This window comes from Mytilus californianus, unplaced genomic scaffold, assembly GCF_021869535.1.
Source record: "Mytilus californianus isolate M0D057914Y unplaced genomic scaffold, xbMytCali1.0.p SCAF_9, whole genome shotgun sequence".
Taxonomy (NCBI): domain Eukaryota; kingdom Metazoa; phylum Mollusca; class Bivalvia; order Mytilida; family Mytilidae; genus Mytilus; species Mytilus californianus.
Genome location: NW_026262745.1, coordinates 41503405 through 41528448, shown reverse-complemented (window position 1 = coordinate 41528448; position 25044 = coordinate 41503405). Strand labels below are relative to the sequence as shown.

At 31.6% G+C, this 25044-nt stretch overlaps 1 protein-coding gene across 2 annotated transcripts in view; it reads left to right on the top strand.

Annotated features, from left to right (window-relative positions):
* LOC127715239 (sodium- and chloride-dependent glycine transporter 2-like) overlaps positions 1-24148 on the top strand; it is a 219157-nt gene extending 195009 nt beyond the window's left edge. The window contains exons 3-14 of one of the 2 annotated variants that reach the window (XM_052221263.1): positions 761-892; positions 5392-5671; positions 7254-7386; positions 10953-11087; positions 12228-12331; positions 14372-14496; positions 15739-15851; positions 19382-19513; positions 20533-20632; positions 21635-21735; positions 22313-22480; positions 23975-24148. In XM_052221263.1, coding sequence (XP_052077223.1) covers positions 761-892; positions 5392-5671; positions 7254-7386; positions 10953-11087; positions 12228-12331; positions 14372-14496; positions 15739-15851; positions 19382-19513; positions 20533-20632; positions 21635-21735; positions 22313-22480; positions 23975-24130 — 1679 coding nt within the window. In that variant the 3' untranslated portion in view covers positions 24131-24148. The remainder of the gene's footprint in view (positions 1-760; positions 893-5391; positions 5672-7253; positions 7387-10952; positions 11088-12227; positions 12332-14371; positions 14497-15738; positions 15852-19381; positions 19514-20532; positions 20633-21634; positions 21736-22312; positions 22481-23974) is intronic. The other variant, XM_052221261.1, reaches the window with a different exon arrangement.
* Positions 24149-25044: the final 896 nt, after the last annotated feature.

The following is a 25044-nucleotide window of genomic DNA, read 5'->3' as shown; positions in this document are numbered from 1 at the left end:
ATAGAACAGGTTTTTTTCCGAATTGGTCACCTGATTTTACCTCATCAAGTAATGGGATAACCACATCAAAGAATGACAGGACCACATCAAATAATGAAACAAACACATCATGTAGTGTAAAATCGTCAAATTTTGAAACATCATTACGTAATGTTAAAACCATGTAAAGAATAGGCAAATCATCATTTCAAAATAACAAAACCACATCATGTAATGAAACAACTACATAACGTTAAGTCACATTCACATCAAGTAATGTTAAAACCACATTGACTAATGACACAACCACATTAAATAATGGTGAAACCACATTGAGTAATGACAAAACCATATTGAGTAATGACAAAACTATATCAAGTCAATACGAAACCATATCGTGTAATATCGAAATATCATTAAGTAATGACTATTCCATATTGAGTTGTATCAAAACATCATTACGTAATGTCAAAACCATATCAAGTAAAGACAAAATATCATCAAGTAATAATAAAACAACATAAAGTAATATCAGAGTTCCACATAAGACAGCTGAGGCGTTCCATACGGATGACGCAACTATTCTTATCAACACTAATGTAGTTTGTTGTTGGACGTAACTAGTTTTATTAACATAGTTCAAAATTACATGCTCTTTGATGTAAAAACTTATTAAAGATACCCTACTTTTACTTTTGTTGTTTTGTGTGTTTGTGTGTGTTTAATAGGCATCCCGGATTCCTAGGATTTGAATAAATATTGCTTTTTTTTTTCTTTACAGGTGCTTTTCTAATACCATACGTAATTTTCCTGTTAATATGTGCTTTACCGATTATCTTCATTGAGTATGCTTTAGGTCAGTTTTCCAGCAGTAGTGTATTAACGATTTGGAAGATATCGCCACTTTTTAAAGGTAAACACTATAATCAAGGGGTTTAACCCCCACACAACAGGACTACTCAGTTCGATCAACACACTTAGTACTGACTATTGTACATATTCCTATTAATTGTTAAATAGTCTGGATACTAGTATATATCTATGGTAAATATGGATCAACATCATCAGTCTTTGGGGAGAGGGGACACCATAATGCATATTTTTTTTTCTAATTAATCTTGACTTTGGTGCATATTCACATTACATGCTGTAACTTTAGGAGGTATATAATTTAATAAAAACAAAACCACTTTGTCCTTGATTTAACCACACCGGATTTGACTTCCATTTGTGTACAAGTTCTGTATTACAGCCAGTGATATATTAATATTGACTACTAATCCTTCAAGTTTCTATTAGTTTGAACCTTTTAAAGAATGAATTATTTTTAACAAAAATCATGTAAGCAGTTGGTATTCCTAAATTCTGAGTGTAATAAGCTCCAAATCTAAATAAAAATTATACAAAATAAAAATTTCCTACATAAGCTATAGGAAAACGCTTGTACAAAAATAGCTGCAAATTCCCGAGGGTACCATCAAATTGCAACCATAACCACGTAGTTCGTCTGACTGAAACATTCCATTTATGAACTATAAAATCAGAAAAAAACCTAAGATGTATTATCTCTGAAACAATATTGATCGTAAGAGAGTTCTGATGCTGTTTTAAAGTAATTTTAAGCTTTGGTATTGATAAAAATTTTAAATACCATTTCATGAAATACATAAGTGTGAAGCCCTTTTTTTGGATTTACCATTATCATGAACGCTTAAACCACAAAAAATGAAAGTAAGGATGTAAAAATACTTAAATAACTGATGTGATATAATAGAAATAGGAACATAAAAATAATAACCAAAATAGCCTTCAAGGAATAACTGTCCACCAGGAGCGGTACGATTAATGGCTAGAAAATGAAAAGGAATCAGGAAAAGTTGTACCAAAGACAACTTGGACCAAGATAATTCAGACCAATTAAAAGACAACTCGGACCACTTTTAAAACAACCCGGACCAATTTGAAAAACAACTCGGGCTAGTTTAAAAGACCACTTGGACCAGTTTGAACCTTTTGTCAGATCAGAAAGTAGCTCATCATGGCTTCTACGTTTAATACTGTTTTTGTTTATTTTGTCTAGATTGTTTTTTTTCCAGATTCCCCTAACTGACCATAAACTCTTAATCAACTGATTTTTTCTATCGCCATGGCGAAATGAAATCTGTGTTTCTTTGTGGAGTTTTGTTTGCACTTTCGTCGTGTTTTTTTTAACATATTGGAGTCGTTTTATTTACGACTAGATCTACCTTAAAAAAAGTAACTTAAGTTATATTAAATATATATATTAGGGACTGAATGGGTTTAACAGAATAGAGATTAATAGGGAAAAAATATAATGAATAGAGAAATATGAGCAAAAAAAATTATGGTGTGCAAAAGTATAAGGAATAACTGTGGAAAATAAATGAATTAAGTATCTCAATAATGATTACAGAAAGAAAGGAAATCCAGAATAAAGAAACCAAATAATTTTTTAAAATTCAATACTTATATCAAATTAATGAGAATCTTACAGAATAAGATTTATCTTAAAGAAAAAAGCCCCAAAAATTAAAGAATGTAGAAATTAAGGACCCCTATCCAGATTCTCTTACACATTTCATGCTTAAATTCAATTTGAGCATTTCAAAGTTTAGACCCAAATAACTTCGTTTGTATATTCTTAAAGTTTGTGAATCTAATTTTAGATTTAATGATAGGTGAACTTTTTTTTAACAATAAAAAGTGTTGATATTTCTTTAGAATTTAAGTAGTTATATTTAATCAAATAAAATGATATAAAATGATAGTTTAACTCCATAGAAACCAGGTATATCCTGAATTGAAATTGTATCACCTTTCTACATGCCAAATTTCAACCAATGTTTCAAGTCTTGTAGTGAAACACGACCGTTCGGAAATCTAATACTTCTAAAAATAATCGCTGTTTTTTTTTTAAATCTTAGAAAATATTCCATTGAGCGCATTAATCCTCAATTTTAATGCAAACTGGACAAGTAAATTTTGGCTCAAAATTGTCTAAATATATTTCTCTTTCACCAGAAATTTCATTTCTGCATTTGTTTGTTAGTTTAAGTAAACAATGACATCAAAAGAAGATAAAAATCTCATCAACCGGAAGTTGGTTGATCGTCTAATATTTTTATACTTAAATGACCAAGCCGATGAACAAATCTCTCTAGTGTTTCTATTTAAGTGAAAGAAGAGAAAATATTGTTCGATTACCTTATTTGGGGCTTTTATGACATGATGGGCGAATTTGTATTCTCTTTCAGTGTATCTATTGGTTACATCGAAATTATTTCACTAAGTCGTTCTTTATCGTCATGTCGTCGTTAAAGTTATTTTGCATGATTTGTACCGATTATCAGGTTGTCTGTATATTGATACTGTAAAATATCACCTGCAAGTCACAATATGAAACTTTTTGTCGAGTGAGCGAAGCGAACGAGTTCAAGAAGGCTTCATATTGTGTCGAGCTGTGTTGTCTTCATAAGTGATCCGAATTGGCTTTGTTCAGAAGTTTCATGTTTTCAATAAAAATATCAACTTATCAATTTGATAAGTTTAAAAATTGGTTCATATTATTGCCTCTGCTGATCTTTTAGTTTCTTTGTTTATCGCACAGATATCGTACTGTTGTTTGATAACAGCAAAAAAAATTTAAAAAAATACCCAAACAAGTTTTTTTTTTTTTGGCAGCAAGTATAAACCAAATAATGCAGTCAAACTTTATCATCCAAAGAGAACTGAAAGGAGATATCAACATGATTGAGATGAGATTGATCTAAATTGTTTCATGAATTGCAACACTGTAAAATTATGTTTACTTTTGTGATTTTAGCTTACCTTAAACACTCAGGAAGTGTTCTAAAATCCTTTTGAACACTGTTTTTTTTTAATTTTCTGACGAAGGGAAGATAATTACATCAAAGAAACTTTATAAAACAAATGATGATATCTGTCGATGCTTATAAGAAAATTTCCATGAAATATTTGAGTGATCATATACATGGTTTAAAAAAGTATAACTGTTCTTCTCCAGATTCCCAAAATTGCATTGCAAAAATGTCAACATATCAAAGAGGTACAACTACAATACATATTTAATAATTTTTGACGTCGTTTAAAAGGATATTTTACAAAACATAACTTTACAAAAGGAAATTGTTTTTACGTGGTGTCAAATCGAATGGTCTTTTTTCTGCTTTTTTCTCCAAATATTAGATACATGTATTGTATTACACAGTTTGTTGTTACATATAACTTTTGACGCCTATTAAAAGGATATTAAGAGTTTTTATAAAACATAACTTTACAAAAAGAAATTGTTTTTATGTGATGTCAAACCGAATGGTATTTTTTTCTGCTTTTTTTCTCCAAATATTAGATATTGTATTACATAAAGCCCCTTAACGCTACAATAATTGCGATAAGGTTGTCCCTGTTTTTGTTAATTGGAAGTTAAATCGAGGGATTTGATTACCAAAAATCATATATTCCTATTATGTGCTAGATGCAACTTCGAAAAATTCTACAAAAATGTATGTACTTTTTGGTGCTATATAAAAGAACTGACTCATTTGTTCACAAAATAATTCTACAAAATTATAATATATACTTTATCAGTTACATATGGGGTAACTTTCCCGTAAGTCTGACATTATCACATCATTTTTTACCTTGACAATATTAAGACTTCTATAAAAGATTGTGCTGTTATTTTTTTTGCAATTTTATACTTAAGAAATCGTAACCTTCGATGTGTTTTTTTTTACTGATTTGATGCAGGTTGTCACTGTCAATTAATTTCAATATAAATGGTCTGCAAAAATCATATTTATCCAATATGAAATACAACTTCAAAAGAACGCTCACATACATGCATACGTTCGGTCACTAATAAATTTATGTTGAATGATCTTTTTGTTGAATTGGTGACGTTCAACTGAAAATAGATAATATATTTTTAAATAACATACAACTGGCAAAATAGTACTCTCTTATTATCCGATGTTGAATTTTTATTTCTTTAATAATTCTATAGATGTTTAACAAAAACAAACATGAACAAATGACATTTTCAAGGCTTTTTGGGTTTTTTTTGGTATTTTTCTGTTCTCTTATTTCTTGATCACCTGTGCCGAATCATGTCGTTGAAAGAATTATTTTCTAATTACTTATCTTTAAAGTCAAAATTTGAATATCAAATTACTGTGGTCTATATGACAACTACAACTGTGAGAGTCTTTTTTGTTGTTCATTTTTCGTCATCTGCCTTCAACAATAAGCAAAATCCATACCACATAGTCAGCTTTAAAAGGCCCCGAAATGACTGAATTAACATGCATTGTCTTTTATTTTTAGATTTTTAGTTTTCTTTTCTTTAAGTTTACTTTATTTGAATTTTAGGTATTGGATACGGCACATTGATTGCTTCAGCTATATACTGTATGTACGTCAATGTGATTATTTCCTGGGTGCTGTATTTTCTTTACCAATCATTTACGTCAGTGCTCCCGTGGAGTCATTGCAACAACGACTGGAATACAATCAATTGCCATGATACGAATGTATATAATAGATCATCTGGTATTCAAAATGGCACGGTATATTCTAGCTCATTTGGTATTCATAATGACACAGTTACTTCAAATGAAACCAAGAAAACTGCCAGTGAGGAATTTTGGACGTAAGAATACATAATGATTGTCATAATACTTGACTATTAACCATTAATAAAATGATTAATAAAACAATCCCTTTTTACGCGGAAGGAAAAAACCAGAACGGTTTGGGTATGTGCACGTAATAAAAATAATTCTTTTAAAGATAGTGATATTTTGCAGACCAAAGAATAATTAGTTGTCGTCTGGTTGAAATGGAGTTCTGAAGTAGAAATGGAAAATATTCGACAGCAAAAGACTCTAAAAAATTATCATATCTTGAAAAGAATATTTTGTATTAAAATTATCTAATCTTGAAAAGGATAATTTATTTAAAAAATATTAATTCTTGAGAAGAGTATCTTCGTCTTGTGGACCTCGTGCAAATAAACTTTTCTCGATTTCATATATCAGGCTATGAATTTTTTGAAGATCACAATGGTTGTATATATTGTTTTCGACAAAAAATTTTCGCCAAATTTATGTATTGTTGTCATCTTCGAAGAATCGTTAATAATTGTGAAATTAATAATTTTCCTTCAATTAGTAAAAACGTTCATTAATCATGAAAACATCATTTCCATTCGTTTGATGTTTTTGAGCTTTTGATGTTGCCATTTGATTTCGGACTTTCCGTTTTGAATTTTCCTCGGAGTTCGGTATTTAACTTTTTATAAATTTTATAATCTATAAATCAAGACCGTCTCTGTTACTTTTACATTTGAAGGGAGACAAATAATTAGCTTATAGTCAGTATTTCCTTTACCGACATTGTTTCCAATTTACGATATTATTTTTAAGGTAAACAGCTCCTATGTATTACTACGAATTTTACCCCAGTCTATTTGGAGCACTTAAATCAAACACGACGTATTGTTTGGGAACTGACAATGATTTTTTACATCGTAAATGCATTGCAATGTTATCGTAAAAAATAAGCACAAGGTTTTTAAAATTACTACTTAAACTGTGACATTCTTCATTTTCTTTGAGATGTACATAATGTATCTCTCTAGCTTTATAGTTGTAATTGTTGTAATAATAACATTACCTGTTCCTTCAAAAGTAAAAAACAGTTTTCAAAAAGAATTGTAGTAACAGTTACAGAGCTATTTTGTCCGCGTCAAATTAATATTTGTGACGTCAGGAAAAGTCTTAACACAAATATATTTTTTTTCCTTGTCAAACCGTCTATCTAGGCTCACATACAATATTGTATTTGTTTCGAACAAACCTGCTTATAATGCGGTCTTGGTTTTATTAAAATATGATTTCATTATCAATGAATGTTTGTTTTATTAAATCTGTTTCATAAAGAATGCAAGAGAGAAAATAGGAAAAAGGTTTAGATGTCTAATTATTTTGTTCCACAAGCATATCGACAATGAATTGTACTTCTTTATATAATTACACGAATGAACGAATCGTTTGGATCTATATACTTGTCAGAAAGGGAAGCAATGATACATTTTACGAACACTTAAACTTTTTTTTCAAAAATATGTATTTCTAAATTAACCATTAAAACAAGAGAAAATAAAAATATAAAATATTTTGTATGTTTAAGGTCAAAGGCAATAACTATATTCCCTTCCAATAACTTTTCAGGTACAACGTATTACAGATTACAGATGGTATAGAAAATATGGGAGGGATAAGACTAGAACTATTAATATGTTTGTTTGTTGCATGGATAATTGTCTTTCTATGCTTATGTAGAGGTGTCAAAACATCTGGCAAGGTTAGTTGTAATTTGGAATAATCATTTGTTGTGGCATTACGCTGCTGCTTTAGGGGCCACAATTTATTTCATTGGTTGCATTAAAACAACCGTTTTCCCATTAAAAAAATCAGATGATTTTACATGTTAAAGAAATCCTATAATTGAGTCCGTAAGACGTTGTCAAGGACGTTGCATCATTGAAACGAAGTATGAACGCTTACACAAATAAACGATCCTTACATTTTCTCATTTATTTACATTAAAAGCCAAAGTAATGAATAGAATAACTTATGCACCAAATCACGTATCTAACAATATTGAACTCGTCACAAAAATAGTCGCAGTGTAATTCAATCATGCGTTATGTTTATGTTGTTGATTAGTTTTCGATCATTAATTATTAATATGAAAATATTGAATGAGTGATGGATTAAAATAAATAAAAAGATAAAATATATATAAATTGAAAATGAAATACCATCATAAAGTTAATGTTTACTGCACCAGGCGTAATTTAACATTATTTTGAGTGTCTGAATTGCACCCAAAACAATAAGTTAATAAAAAAGAAAGGTATTTTAACAAATCCTTAAGGAAATCATTTTGGTTATTGTTTCGACAAATGAATGCTAGATAAAGGCAACAGTAGAACCGCTGTTCGAAATTCATAAATCGATTGAGAAAAAACAAATCCGGGTTACTTATTAGATACAATACAAAGGAAACAAAGAAACAGGCCGGTAACAACCATTACCGGATAGTTTTTCTGCACTTGTAGTCAGGTGAAGGTCCGAGGCGATTTTGTTTTGTATCTGACTTGTACGACGTTTCAAGAAAGAAGTAGACTAAGTACATTTTGCATGTAGAAGAGGTGTCAAAATTTAACAGATCCGAAACTTAAATGGCCAAATACCAGTTAATGTAAGTTACAGTAAGACAGTTTAAACAAACTTTTTTTCACTTCATTTCAACCTATAGTTTTTTCTAAAGAAATTCAAGAATCTAATAATTTCATAAAAAAAGAACCATGTCAAGTAAAAGATGAATTTCGTACACATTTGAGACTTTTAAAAATGCATCTTCGCAAGTAAGTAATGTATGAAAAAGATTTCAGAGGTAAGCAAGCTAACATTTGATTTTTATTTTGGGGAAAACGGAAAAGGGGGGGGGGGTAAAATAAATTTAAAATAAACAGGCTTGATTCTTTTTTGTTGAAAAGATGCAGGATGTGTCATTCCATTCCCCCATTCCGCCTTAAAAAATAATAAAAATCGTACGTTTGCTCCCAAATATATAAATTCAATAACAATATAAAAAGAATGAATTTCCGACGAAAAAATCGATTTTCTCTTGTTAAAATCACCCATATATAGGTATATATTTTGGATTTAAAAAAAAATTATGCTTATAGGTTTTTATATATTTCTCTTATAGTGTTGGTCAGGATCAAACACGTGTCACAATATGATCCAATGGCAGATTACCGTCCAAAATTGGTGACATAAGTTGAATGATTTTCTTCAAGATTTGCTGCCTATTTGAACATGTATTACACGGACAATTTTTATTTATAGGATCAATCGTGCATTGGTGAGTTGATAGGGATTTTATCTTTTGATTAGATTTGATTTTTTTATATATATTTCCAGTCTTTTTAATTGAAATATAAACGTCGGTACCAGCATTTCTTTACTTTCAGCATTGTCCAGAATACTATTCATGTCCATATATTGAAAAAAAAATACATTTACGGACCGACCATTCAGCTTCAAAAGGGGAGTATGTTTTTTTTTTTCTGAGTAAGAAAATGATTTAGTTTATCAACGCTATCACCCAAATTTTTTTTTTCGAAATTAGCACTTTTATATACGGTATTCGGAAAATCAGGAATCAGAACATTATTTTGTCATCTGATTGACCACAATATATTTTTTTCTCATAAAATTGGGGATCAGAATATTTTTTTTAGGAAAAAACATAACTCCCCTTTTGAAGTTAAATGGTCAATCCCTTAGTGTACTGATATGAATAGTAATATACTGGAATTGTTTGAAAAAAATATAGTTATTTATGCCAACGTAAATATTTTAATGAAAAAGACAAGAATTATGTCGGTGAAACAAAAAGTTCAAATCTAATTGAAATTTAAAGTGCCCAAAAACTCACAGATCATGCACGAGTGATTCTATTCATAAAAAGTGTCCGTGTAACAACTGAAAAGTGTCCGTGTATCATCTAAAAAGTGTCCGTGTAACACCCGTTAATGTACTGTTTTTCTATAGCTCTGCTGGGGGCAAAGTCGTACAAAAACTAAAATTGAGGGAAACACATTAAATTTAAGAGATGAACTACGACACAACAGAAACACAACATTAAAATGTAACAAACACAGAAACAAACTATAATATAACAATGGGCATTTTCCTGACTTGGTACAGGATATTTCTTACAATATCAATTTGAAATTAAATGGTCCGATCCGTATAAGTGATGTTAATATTTGAGAATGCCTATTAATTGTACATACATGTGTATTGACGAAGGCATGGACATGCGAATACTTAAGTGATGCACTGAATCGCATCTTGCATTGTATTTTGATTGAACATAAATATTCTATCTTCTTTGTCCAAAGAAAGCAGCTCTGTAAATTATGTAACATTTTGAAAATTGGTATAATTGCAAATGAGACGATATCCTGCAAAACGGTTTCACCAAAAAGATAATGAAAAATGAGGTGAACAACAATTACCAAGGTGTATACCGAAGTCTACACCTATTACATCATTTATTTCTAGAATGATAATCATACACTTTCTAATATTGCAGTTTGTAAGAATATATAAAATTCGATTTATGACTATTGAACAGCGGTATACTACTGTTGCCTTTATCGATAAGATTTTCATTCTTTGTCGGACCAAGGTTTATATCGTGCCATTTCAACAAAATATAACAAAAATACAAGTGAGTCAATGAAAATAACATTTCATGATGCTTTTTATGATTGATTGATTATTTGGTTCGTGTTTTAACGCCACTTTTAGCACTATTATGCTATTTAGTGGCAGTCAGTTTTTATAGGTGGAAGAAGCCGGAGTGCCCGAAAGAACCAACTACCTGAGGTAGGTAAGTTGACAATCCTACGCAATTAAGATGGGAGTCAAGCAAACCTGCGGAATTCGAACTCACAACTTCAGTGTTGACAGACTTGTAATGCAGTAGTTCGACTACTCATAGACCACTCGGCCACCGATACCCCTTTTAGGATTGACCTTCACCAGGAATGCTCAAACAAAAAAAGTCGAGATCCAAAAATGTGGTTAAATATGTGAAGATTTATACGATAAAAAGGGAACGATAAGATTTGTAAAATGCATCTTAAGTCAACTTTGGCTGAGGGAGATGGAACCTTCGTTTCGTAATAATTTCTTTTTTTTCAACGCCATTGCTTGTTTTCAAGCTGCATGCTGTGTAAAATGTTCTCGCACACATAACACACACATATTCCGATTACTCAACATGATATTGGTATTTTGTCTTAAACTTTTGATAAAATCATTAGCTTTAAAGGTTTTTTTCAGGTAGTTTATGTAACAGTTATTTTTCCTTATGTTGTATTGCTCATTTTTCTGGTACGAGCAGTTACTCTCCCGGGAGCTATTGATGGTATCAAGTTTATGTTTATTCCAAAGTGGCATAAATTGCTTTCTCCACAAGTAAGTTAAAATTGTATAGGATGTTATTTTGTTTTTTTGTTTAAGACTATTTACTTTTCTAGCATGTTTTAATCAGAATCATTGTCTTTTGTAAGGCAGAATATGTGTTTTCTTTCTGACTATGGCAGTATAATTTATTTGAGTTCTTACAATACCTCCTTTCCACATCTCTTCTTTTTTCTAAAGAAAATATCGTCCCTCTTAAATCGATTTGCCCAAAACAATAATACATGACGCGGCAAATGCTATTCCTACAGAGTGAACTTTGCTTGAGATGTTTGTCCTTACAACATTTTATTTTTCATATGAATACCTTAAATTGTTAGTGAAAAAAATGCATTAATGAACCTATGTAACCTAGCAATATAATTTAAATTACACTATTTGTTGGTCAATCTCTTCATAATCTATTCTTTTGTAGTGAATATTGTGTTTTTGTTTGTCATTGATCTAACCATTGATCTATCTATGTTAAACGCATCCATCCCATCGAACTTGCGATAAAGGATACAACAGATACAGTTAAATCTGCCTTATATCTTGACTTACATCTAGAAATTGACAATAAAGTCGGTTGAAAACAAAACTTTACGACAAAAGAGATGATTTCAGCTTTCCAATTTTCAACTTTCCATTTCTGTGTAGCAACATTCCAGCAGCGCCTGCATACGGAGTATATATCTCGCAGTTGATACGATATTCCAGGGCTTGTATTTCCTATCATGATTTCCTTGATAGAAGGTTGATGCTCACAAGAAAGCTATCAAACCAAGAGTTCCAAGTGGTGAAATTGAAATCATCCCTTCGTTAATTGTACGCACGCCATCACGAGTTGGCTGACCATTATGGAATATCCGTTGTCGTTACTTCAATCCCGTCCCCTTTAACCCGAATGTGACCTACCGAATTAGACTTATTACCGGGTTACTAATATGAGCAACAAGACGGGAGCCACATGTGGAGCAGGATCACCCCCAGTTTTAGGTGGGGTTTGTGTTGCTCAGTCTTTAGTTTTCTATGTTATGTTTTGTGTACTATTGTTTGTCTGTTTGCATTTTTCTTTTTTAGCGATGACGTTGTCAGTTTATTTTCGACTTTTGAGTTTAAATGTTCCTTTGATATCTTTCGCCTCTCTTATAGGTATGGGGTGAAGCGGCTTTACAGATTTTCTTTTCGACTGCTGTTGGATGGGGAGGTTATATAACATTTGCCAGTTTTAATCGGTTCCATCACAACTTATACAGGTTAGAATATCGTTTTTTTTTCAATACTTTAATGTTGTAAAAGGAATAGCTATATTTTCGATAAATGCTAATGAGACAATAGCAAATACTAGCAAACTACATGCACAAAGAAGTTATTCAACAGGCGGAAAACAAGTTGAAACAAAACAAAAGAAATTGACCTCGTTGAAAGAGAAGGTAAAAAAGACCTAGTTGGTAAATTAAAATTGCTTGCATCTGTTTGTATGGGCTTCAAGAGTTTAATGAATGTGCCTAATTTAAGATTTTATGCGTCTTATGAATGTGTTTTTACTTAAATTATGGTCTGGAACTTCGAGATATTTGTAAATTTTTGAATTATAGACAAAACAGTCGATTATGGTAGGTGCAAATACCTGTGGACCTTTTTGTGCATCAGCATAAATTCTGCCGAAAATAATTCCACAGAAAGATAATAGATTGATCTTTTTAAAGCGTTAATTTGCATCTCTGCCTCCCCGGTGACAGTTTTTGGAAAAGAAATCCCTAAAAAGGTCAATAATTTTATTGAAAAGAGAAAGTCGAGAGCATCTGTTATGTTCAGGCGTGTTAGAGTTGAATTTTCTGTCGTGAAAACGTATCAAAGAAAAATATTTGATACACCATCTCGCTTCAGATTCTATAATTTTGATATATTTAGGCTCTTGGTTGATATAATAACATTAAAAATTTACAATACTAACACATAGAATATATGGGTCAAGTGAAATACCTTTCTAATGAGTAATAACATCAGAGTAGGTGTGTTCGAATAACAAATTTAAGAAAAAGTACTTGAAAACAGACTTTTCAAGTGAATCTTAAAAATGCATAACTTCAAAAAAAATCCATTTTTTGTGTGTGTTATCTAGGGTTATTAGTTTTCAACCTCTGAAAATGTTTAATCTGCCCTTCGACGAAATATCTACTTAGAATTTTTGTTAAATTTTATTGAAGTTTCGAAAATTCCCCCTAACTACCGATCAGACGATAGTTTTAAGTTGACTAAATGCATAAAAGAACATTAAATGATGCTCAAAAGCTAGTAGATACATTTGTCTTTTAAAATACAACAGGCATATAAGGATCGTAATGATACTATGTGGATAAAATCGATTTTCAAGAGCTAAATTGACAGCGCGTCATCACTACAATGGCTTCCATTTGTACGGTTATAAAATTTAGCTGGCGTAATAGGGAGATAATTTTGATTGTCAAATGAAACTTTGCACAGCATCATTTATGTCCCTAAATATTCCTTTAATACAGAGCAAAATTTATATATATATGATTCACTTTTATAACTTTTTTCGTATACAAATTCAGATATAAGCTAGTTTGAGATTAATACAGTTAATGAATAAATGGTGATACAAATGACTAAGAGTTGATTATTCGAGATAGTATCTGAAGATGTTTTGTATACCAAATATTTTTGCGCCATTTGTCATGAAATAGAAACAAGAAATAATAAATACCGGATAGTATTTGAGATAAAAAATACTGACTGTCGTATAAAATTCCATTGTATTGCCAACAATGTGTGAGAAAAAAACAAACAGACATAAAAAGTAAAAATGTCTAAAATAAGGGTACTGCAGTCAATATTGTGTTAAAATCTTTATCACTACAAAAACAAACAACTATGTCAAGAAAGAAAACAAAAATGACATGTAGACACTCTATTATCAAAAGAATTAAAATATGTGTATTCGTATTGAATTGATATGCATATCTAAATATATGTTCGTCTCGAGTACTGTTATTCAATTTAAATCATATCTTATAATTTTTACGACCAAAACACTTGCTATGAACATTTAAACAAAATCAAACGTCTTTGACTACCACTCGGTTGGTACAGCTGCTGGTGGACTATCAAACACTGTCAAACTGTCTGCTAGTCTTTGTGTTATCTATTTACATTGGACGTAGCCAGTTGGCATGTTTAAAATCATGATGTGATAACACCATTGTAACATTTATTCAAGGAAACAATAAAAGACACCATATTTTCAAACTTTATGAAATTTTATTTTCCAGAGAAGTCGTACTTGTGCCTTTTATAAACGGTGGAACGAGTATTTTTGCGGGATTTATTGCATTTTGTATTCTTGGATACATGGCACATATAAAAGAAATGCACGTTGATGATGTTGTTGATCAAGGTATACTCAGATAAAGATTTGTTTCTAATAATAAGTTGGGTGTGGTGAACTTAAGTGATGGTTTGAATAGTAAAACTGGACGATTTCATTTTTGTTTAGGTGATCAAAGTCAGGTAATTTCTTTATTCCTGTCCACTTCAAATAAGCACATCTTGACCTTAGCAAATTTGCTACTTATTATTCTTCTCCATCAAATTCAAGTCAATGGTCAAAGCGATTGATCTAAATAAACGTAACTTTACTTTTACGACATTATGTGTTGACGAATATCCTAGCTTCTACAAAATCTTTTAGTATCTGAATATTTTTGTTCTTGAAGTACCAGTTTTTAGACAAATATTTCGTTTAAAAATGACTAGGAAGTAGTATCTTCTGAACCGTATGCTCAATTTTGTATATGATCGACAAGAAGTGTAGGATAATCTCAAAACAAGAATCTGAAGGTAACCATATCGTATTTTACATGTAAGCATTGCAATCTCTTTAGATACATTAACTTTAGGTAAGACAACCTGTAACTAACGTCTAAACAGAAAAAAGATATCTTTAGATTTGAACCAAACAAAATTGTCTGACAAATGTCTCTAGAATTAAAACGAGCACAGGTTCCCTGAAATATTTTAGAATCTTCGGATTGATTTTTCTTGTGTTCTTCGAAATGTCGAAGAAAAATAATACAAAAAATAATTTCAGTGACTGCCACTTCTTTTCTCAAAATGGGCACTCTTAGAAATTTTATATCTATCAAATCAGACTTGAAATAAAGAATACAAAAAATACAGTTAAGTCTGTCTCATTGACAATGAGGGTTGGTTGTTCGGGTTCGTGTTGCTCAGTCTTTAGTTTTCTATGTTGTGTTTTGTATACTGTTTATCTTTTGGTTTTGCCATGGCGTTGTCAGTTTATTTTTAATTTATGAGTTTGAATGTCCCTTTGGTATTTTTTGCCTCTCTTTTAGAATGAGGAGTTATCATTTGCATGGTTTCCTAAATTTCTATTGGTATTTGAATGAAATATGTATAAACTCACAGTATAATATACTTTGTGTCGTTTGGAAAACTTTGGCAAAACACTAAAACCATAGTAATCATTCAACAAATCACTGAGCTAAAACCGTCTAAATGAACAGTCTGTCTATTATGAAAAACTGTAAAGATAACAACATATGGTTTCTACATGTAACAGTGTTTTTTTGATAAAATTTGATTTTATTATTATGAACTGCTTATATGTCTTTTAAAGGTCCTGGTTTAGCTTTTGTGGCATATCCAGAAGCAATATCAACTTTTCCTGTGTCACCGTTGTGGGCAGTCCTTTTCTTTCTCATGATGCTTACTATAGGTATTGATACTCAGGTTAGTCCAGTGATGTTGTTCATTTCCTGAAAAATTTGCTATGCTAGTATGATTGATCAGACAGATAAAATATTTATTTTGAAAGATTCATATTAGACACATCCATTTTGAGTTTACGTTTGCATTGTAAGTAAATGGTATATATTCTGTCTTTCATTATTCAGCATATCCGAGACAATTTTCAATTTTGAGGAAATGTCAAAAAATAAACGAAAAATATTGTTAGTTTGATAGCTGTAGCACTATTTTGATAAACATGGTTTCCATGTAGTCCTCATTTTTTAATAGTTGAACGGACAAAGGACACAAATAGAAATATGTGAATAATTAGAGATCTGGTGTATACTTCGATGAGCTATCCATACAACACATATGTAATGTGTCAACCTCTAAATAGTATTCTATTCAGGAACAACGGACGAAAAACCTTCTTTATTCAGATCTGGGAAATCTATAGTCAATAATAATTTAGAGGCATAAGCCTTGAAATTAATAGCTAATAAATCGGTTACGAAAGTAGAAAATTACTTCCCTAGTCAAACTCCATACAAAGTCTGTACTAATTTGAACCTGCTCTATGATTTGATCAAATGACTTTTTGTAACAACATAAGTAAAATCCTATGTAGGTTTGTTTGGCCACATAAAGGTTTAGGCATAGCAACCGCCTATTAGTAAATAGTTTGTATTTTGTCGCCGTACGTGTTATATGCAAGATTCGTTCGAAATAATAGTATCTTAAGTTTAAAAGAGGTTAAGTAAACTTATTCAAGTCTTTCAAAAGTGAGTTAATTTCATTCATAAATGAACCATTTGCTTAAAACTGAAAAATCAAGTTTAGAAAGGTCACTTGTGACGTCATAACATGTCGAAATTTTCGGATTTGATCTAAAACGACAATTTCACGCTTAGAACTTAGTCAAAATATATATAAGCCAAGGCTTTACTCAAAAATGAATTTCACACACATTTATAACTTCTTTGTAAAATACATTTTCAGCACAATATCTTAAAATAGAGGCGAAAAATGCCAAGGAACATTCAAACTCATAAGTCGAAATTAAACTGGCAAAGCCATGGCTAAAAAACGAAAAGACAAACAGACAAACAACAGTACACAAAACATAATATAGAAAACTAAAGACTGAGCAAAAACTGGTGGTGATCTCAGATGCTCCGGAAGGGTAAACAGATCCTGCTCTACATGTGACTCCCGTTGTGTTGCTCATGTTAGTACAAACTTGGTAATAAGTCTAATTCGGTAGGTCACATTCGGGGAGAAGGGGACGGGATTGTAGTTTCGACATTTGGAACATATCCGCTATCATCCATGAAACGGGTATTCCATAACGGTCAACCAGCTCGTGATGACGTCCATACAATTTACGAAGGGATTATTTCAACTTCACCACTTGGAACTCTTGGTTTGTTAGCTTCCTTGTGAGCAGCAACCCTCTATCAAGGAAATCATGATAGAAAAAACATGCCCTGGAATATCGACTTGGAGATATATGCTCCGTATGCAGGAGCTGCTGGAATGTTGCTACATGGAAATGGAAAGTTGAAAAATCGGAAGCTGAAATCATCTCTTTTGTCTTAAAAGTTTTGTTTTCAAACGACCTTCATTGTCAATTTCTAGATGTGAGTCAAGCTATAAAGCAGACTTAACTGTATCTGTCGTATCCTTAATCTCAAGTTAGATGGGGTAGATGCGTTTAACATAGTCACCAAACTGAATTATTTAGTGAGAGAACATCATCTATATTGCGGAAAGTAAAGTTACAGGATAATGCCACTTCTTTTCTTTCTTCCTGTATGAAGTCAGCCTCATATGAATAGAGGAACAAGTCGGCACGAAGAGAGGCACAGTTGGTTCCCATGGGAACGCCGACATTTTGTTGAAAAAGACGTCTTCCAAACGTAACAAATATGTTGTCAATCAAGAAATCATGCATCTTGATAATTATAAAAAAAGAAGATGTGGTATGATCGCCAATATGACAACTCTCCACAAGAGACCACATGACACAGAAATTAACAGCTATATGTCACCGTGCGGCCTTCAACAATTAGCAAAACCTAATACCACATATTCAGTTATAAAAGGTCCCGAAATCACAAATGTAAAACAATTCAATTGAGAAAACTAACGGCCTAATTAATGTACAAAAAAATGAACGAAAAACAAATATGTAACACAGAAACAAACGACAGCCACTAAATAACAGGCTCCTGACTTGGGACAGGCACAAACAAACAGAATGTGGCGGGAATAAACATGTTAGCGGGATCCCAACCCTCTACATAACCTGGGACAGGGGTGTAACAGTACTGAACAGATATATTATGTTATGGAGGGGTATTTGCGAAAAATACCAGTCAAGGGACTGTAAAATTTCCGGAGCCGCTAGGCGAGGGAAATTCGGTCCCAAGACTGGTATTTTTCGCAAATACCCCTCCACAACATGATATATCTCTTTAATTACACCGAATAGATTTGGATTGAAACTAATTCATTAACATGTTTATGCCTAATTTTGAGGATAAGAGGATATTATCATAGAACCGCGGGAATTATACATGTACTAATACGCGTTAGCTCGCTTTTTTATGTAACGTCATATCCGAAACATTTTGGCGGAAAAATGCACGAGAGGGTAAAAGGGAATTTCCGAAATGGCAAATACCATGGTATTTGAGGCAAATTCACCGGCAGTGGTGAAAAACAGGCAAATTCGTTTGAAATGAGGAAAAAATATTATAATATGCGAAAAATACACTGGCTATCAACCAATCAAAATCTGGCTTTCTTATATAAGGTGTAATTAAACATAAAAACGAACTATAAAAATCAGTTGAAAAAGGCTTTACTCTTCAGATGGATACAAATAGAAATACATATAACAATAACACGTGGACGTGACCGGGTATGTCCGTTTTACAGAATTTGTTCTTTGAATCAGAGTGATTTTTTACAAAGCAGATTTATCCCTCTCTAAGACAAGATACTTATATCTACGTTGGCTAAACATTTTTTATGAAACAAAGCAGGACCAACTCTTTCAATATTCTTTAATTTGGAATGGGGAAATGGGGAAGCTTTTTCTTATTTCTAAATATTAATGACAAGATCTAAAATTAGGCTATTATGGGAGATTTTGCTGTTTTGATCCAAATGTAAGAAAATTGAAACCTAATGGTAATATGTAAGACGAATTTCAAACATATAGACATAATGTAATATTATAATTTCTGTATAGTATTGTTATTTGCTCATTTTTTCAAAAAAAAATATTGTCTCATATTAATTACGAGACCCTGTTTGCTGTATGCATACAGTGCCTTTAATTAAATTTTTCATCATGTCCAATATTTTGCATTAAAATGTTTTTAATTTCTAATTTCAATACTTTCATAAACTACATTTGATGTTTTTGTTTTATACTGTAATTTTATTGTTAAAGACTTGAATATAAGGTTTTTACAGGTTTAGTGAAAATATGGTCAAATTATCTTGTCAATGTATTACAGTTTGGAACAATTGAAACCATACACAGTGCATTAGTAGACGAATACCCGAAGTTATTACGAAACAGGAAAACACTTTTCATGAGTGCTTTATGTTGTGTTGGTTTCATCTCAGGCATACCGTACATAATGAATGTAAGTAGGTACAGTGAAAAACAACAACAAAGAAGTAATTTTTCAATATCTGAAAAGATGGTTTTACTTTCCGTAAAATGTGAGAAAAATAAACTAACAACGCCATGGCCAATAAAGTAGACCAAAAGACATACAAGAGTATACACAACATATAACTTAAGACTGAGCAACACGAACCCCACCAAAATCGGGGGTGGCCTCGGTGGTCCGGAAAGGTATGCAGATCTTGCTGCAAATGTGGCACCCGTCGTATTGTATTTGATCTAAATTGATTGATTGATTGATTGTTGGTTGCTTAAAGTCCAGTGGCAAATATTTCATGCATATTCAGGACGAGAACAAATTAACAATAAATACAAGGTAGGTTCAGTAAGAAGGGTGTCTGGGATTAAGGTCGGAGAAATTTAGACTGCCACGAGAAATGAGGGTATATTGGATAGGGACAGAAATTTTGCCTTGCAACAGGTCACCTACGGACCCCTCAAAGAGTTGTTGTAAGGGTTCTTAACGTGCAAAGAGCGTGGCACTCTCTTTACACGAGGCATCGGATTTAACGTCCCCATTCTGACCGGCTGCAAATTTGTACATCCCGCACAGCCAAACGGACGCCCCACTTTAGCAAGGGTTTTACTGCCGGTCGGAGGAAGACCAATGGTGACCATACTTCTATCCCCCAGTCACCCTAAGGGTTATTTGATCTAAAGAAATGGGAGAAACTGTTCGGTTAGGTTTATAGAAAGTAACCAAACATAAAAGGTGCATATGTATTTGAAAGCATAATTCAATCTTTTGATATCGATTTGTACTGAATTTGAATATAAGATAATATAGGCTTTTGAACTGTACAGTACTACTTTTATCGCAGATAGAATACTAAGAAGCGTTACGAGGTCCAGGTATTATTTCAATGTTTGATCAACGTTAACGTGACTTTACATATTTAGACTAAAAGAAAAAAAAAAAAAAAAAAAAAAAAAACTGATGTATATATTTTTTGTCTGTATGCTCAAATATTCTAGGGAGGAATTTATATTTTACAAACCGTAGACTGGTATGTTGGATTGATTTCTCCAATGATAGCTGCAATAATGGAATGTATTTTGATTGGATGGATATACGGTAATATTAGTTAACATTCAACCTGAGTTTTAGGCTTATACATCGAATATTTTTATGATTTAAATAAATTTTACAATGACTAGATTCCGTAAGTTTATTTTTTTTGTTTAGTAAAAAGTGCGGCGCTAGCTATTTAAAAAGGTGTTTCCTGTATATTGGTCTCCGATATCATTGAAAACATAATTGACCAGTATCAAATACTCTTCTTAAGAGACTTCATATGCGTGTTTTAGAAGCAAATCACATAACAATGTTATAATTCATTGTTCATTTAATGTTGTGTAACAGCTATGTTGATTTTTTAATGGTGGGCTTTTCATAATTTGTTTATGTGATAAAGCTGTAAAACAATCAGATATTATTATATTTTTTTATCTAAGGAACCAAATGTATTGCACTATTGACATTTAACATTTATTCATGATTAATTAAGGGTTAAAATTAACTAAATCATCGGTATTCTATTCTGAAAAATGAAGTTGATGGCCTTTATTGAACTGGTCATCTTATACATGTATATTACAAATTTGATTCAAAACGGTGAAATCCTGTGTTTGAACATGGAACATTTAAGAAAATGTCATGATATAAATTTACTTGTTTCCTTTGTAAACTACCCGATCAATGTACAGCTGGTGTTAAGATCACATATAGTTGACTTCTAAATAGCTTGAATCCATTGCAATTACCGTCAGAAGAGTAAAGACTAGAGTAGAAAGATCATATAAACGTTTTATACATTTGAGATAATTAAATTTTCATTAGAGTTAATTGAAACTAAAGAGGCGAATGGATGCTTTCTTTAATATTATTCGAAGAGAAACGAAAGATACCAGAGGGACATTCAAACTCATAAGTCGAAAAAGGATAATGATCTATCGGGATGTATGTTGAAAAGTTATCTCTGAAGGCTTTAAGGAAGTCGATTAATTCGACACTCAAACTATTGCATAAGTTTTTTAACATGTGTAATAGTGTTTCTGGAACTATATGTTTTGTTAGGTACTGAACAATTTTTTGATGATCTGGAAATGATGACAGGTAGAAGACCCTCTTGGTTATGGGGTATAGTTTGGAAATTTATAACACCAACGTCAGTAGTGGTAGGTTTAATTTGTTTGAATATTCCAAGGAATAGTCTCTGTCTTAATTATCGTCAAAAGATCCAAATGAATTAATAATATTTTTTATTATCTATCGAAGATTATAAAAGGTTTTGGTTCGGGTCTTATCCGATGTTAATAATCCATTAATGAATGTTAAAAGTCATGTGGAACGCATTCAATTAAAACTAGATTCAAGTTGAGTTCCAACAGAACGACAAGCTTGACAAACAAAAGCAATAAATTCTAGCTATCCTCACCTTGTGGCAACAACTTAGCATATGTAAATTACACATAGGTTGGGTTTGCTGAAAATAGCCCTAGATAAACATAGGATTGAAGGAATGATAAAGACGTCCATTTTTGTTGTTTTAAAGTTAGTCTTAATAACGTTAACTTCGTGTATCATGTTCATCGTATTATAAAATATACATGCCATATATATTTATCAATTTTGTTCATTATTCCTGACATAGTGTTAACAAAAAACCTTAAGTTAGCATTATGTCAGCTATATATCAAGAATATATATTTTATAACACATTTACATTTTGATTCTGCAGTGTTTTTATTTTAGTTGATGATAGTATTCAATATGATACAATTCACGCCAGTTTCATATGGCACCTACAAGTATCCATCGTGGGCAGTCGGTGCAGGCTGGATAATTAGCTTTGCCTCAGTTATACCGATACCTTTATATATCATCAAAGACGTATGGTCCGCTGAAGGAACAATTCTGCAAGTAAGTATATTAGAGTACCCCTTCAATTTTATTATTATAGAAAATACAACGTACATAATGGTTAATGAATGAGTTAAGTGTTAAACGGAGGGGCACACAAAGATTTCATACTTTTTTCTTTTAGAAGAAAAACCAGAAAAAAAACATAGGGCCAACAGTAGTCCACTTTAAGAATAGGTGCACATATCAATGAGTAAAATAACAAAAATACCGAACTCCAAGGAAAATTCAAAACGGAACATCCCTTATAAAATGGCAAAACTAAAAGCTCAAACACATCAAACGAATGGAAAACAACTATCATATTTCTGATTTTTTTTTGTAATTGTTTTATTTATCATGATGAATCCTGTTAAATTACATACTACAGTATTAGACACAAATTATAAAAATTAAGTAACACTTGTAAGATCGATCAAGTCATATTCCTGACTTGGTACAGTCATTTCCGTATGTAAAAAATGGTGGATTAAACCTGGTTTTATAGCTAGCTAAACCTCTCACTTGTATGACAGTCGCATCAAATTCCATTATATTGACAACAATGTGTTTACGGAACAAACACACATAATAGGTAAACATGTCAAAAATAGAGGTACAGCAGTCAATATTGTGTTACAGTTTTAATCACTATAAAACAAACAACCATGCCAACAAAGAAAATCAAAGTGGCATATAGACAAATCACATAAGCAAAAATGAAAGACAAGAATACAAAAAAAATGACCATACATGTAGCACAATAACACAATGGCGGGATGTTTAAATACCGAGCCACGCCAAAAGGATATTGCGAAAAATGGACTAAACAGTAGAAGTGAATTGTGTACAAAAACAAATAAAAGAACTCTATAACACGTAATTAAGATGGTAAACCACGTCAGTACCTAGAATCTATACTTCAAGACCAGCATGTATTATTTGTGAATATTTATCAACAAGGTCTCGGTATCTTGCAATGAACGTTTTTAGAAAAAAAGGACGACACATTCTTTGACATAACCCTGGTGCATTAACTTTCTGTTCAGACACTTGGGACGTTAGATAAAGTCTGAGTAGCCATATGCAGGTGAAATTAGTATATTGCTACTAAGGTGGGGGAAATTGATAATTTCGAAATTAAAATCGTCTCGTTTGTCATAGATTCTGGTACTGATATGATCGTTTAAGTCACATTCAAGGTATAAGTCTAGGAATGCGGCGGAGAAAACCGTGTCTGTTTTTTCTATAATTTCTAGTTCTAGGGTATATATTAATGGAACCCAATCAAAAAAGTTTGGATTGTTAATAGAAAGAACATCATCAATATATCTGAATATGAAATTAAATGAGCAGGCTTCTTAAATCTTCTATTTCTGACAAGTATTTAAAGAAATAAAACAAACTGTAACTCTTAAACACTTAAAGAGAAGAAAACTCTATCAAAGTAATACAACTTACAAAATTTTGTATCAGTTTCTCATTACCTATCAATCAAAGTGACATTTTTTTCAGAGAATTAAAACTCGGCTTACGTCAGACTCGGACTATGGACCTGCCGTAGAAGTAAATTGTACCAAACAAGTTGAACTTCTTCGGCTTACAACAACTGAACGTATGGTTAATGATTCGTCTAAGCAGCTGGAAAAGTTTGAAGAAAAAATGATTTGAATAAATGTTTGAATCATAGTAGTCATGTACATTCACCGCTTTTGATTTTTTGGTAACATTTTGGAAATCACCCCAACAGATACTAAAAAATAAAAATAACGTATTATTAGCAGAAATTTCAAACTATATCCATTTTGTAGAATCGTTTATGCAATATGTTGCAAAATTAAATTAAACAGATAATAGGTCATTATGTTGTCATATTGGTTAATATTATACATTCATATTAGAATAAAACTTTTATAAGTCCAACACTTTATTTAAAAATTGAAAATTAAGTTTCAATATTTAATATTGATATTCCACGTTTAACTTTCAACTTTCGGTGTCAAATTCCAATATATGTCAGGTTTTATTGTCCGTTAATAAATTTTGAAATGATAAGAAACTAGGATTTCAACTCCCTCAGGCAAAGTTGACCTGAGATAAATTTGGCTATTGGTCCTTTTTGGTCATATAGCTCTTTACCTATTTAGGTTATGAAACATTATTGGCTTTCAAATATTCAGCTTTGAGCGTTCCTGACGAAGGTAAATCCAGAAAAGCGCTTCGGACGCATGATATTTATAACGTGTTGTTTTCATTTTTTACAGCACTGGGTCGATACCTCTGCTGGTAGACTATCAGTCCCCGAGGGTATCATTAGCTCAGTAGTCAGTACTTCGGTACTGACATGATTTATAACAAACCTTTCTAAAATTGTCTGTTCATAGATTTTTGAAATAATAAGAAACTAAGGTTTTATCTCCCTAATTATAAGGCAAAGTTGAACTTAGATAAATTAAGGCATTTTTTTGTCATATAGCTCTTCAACTATTTAGGTTATTATACATTTTTGGCTTTCAAATATTCGGCTTTGAACGTTCCTGATGACGGTAAATCTAGAAAAGCGCTTCGGACGCATGAAAATTATA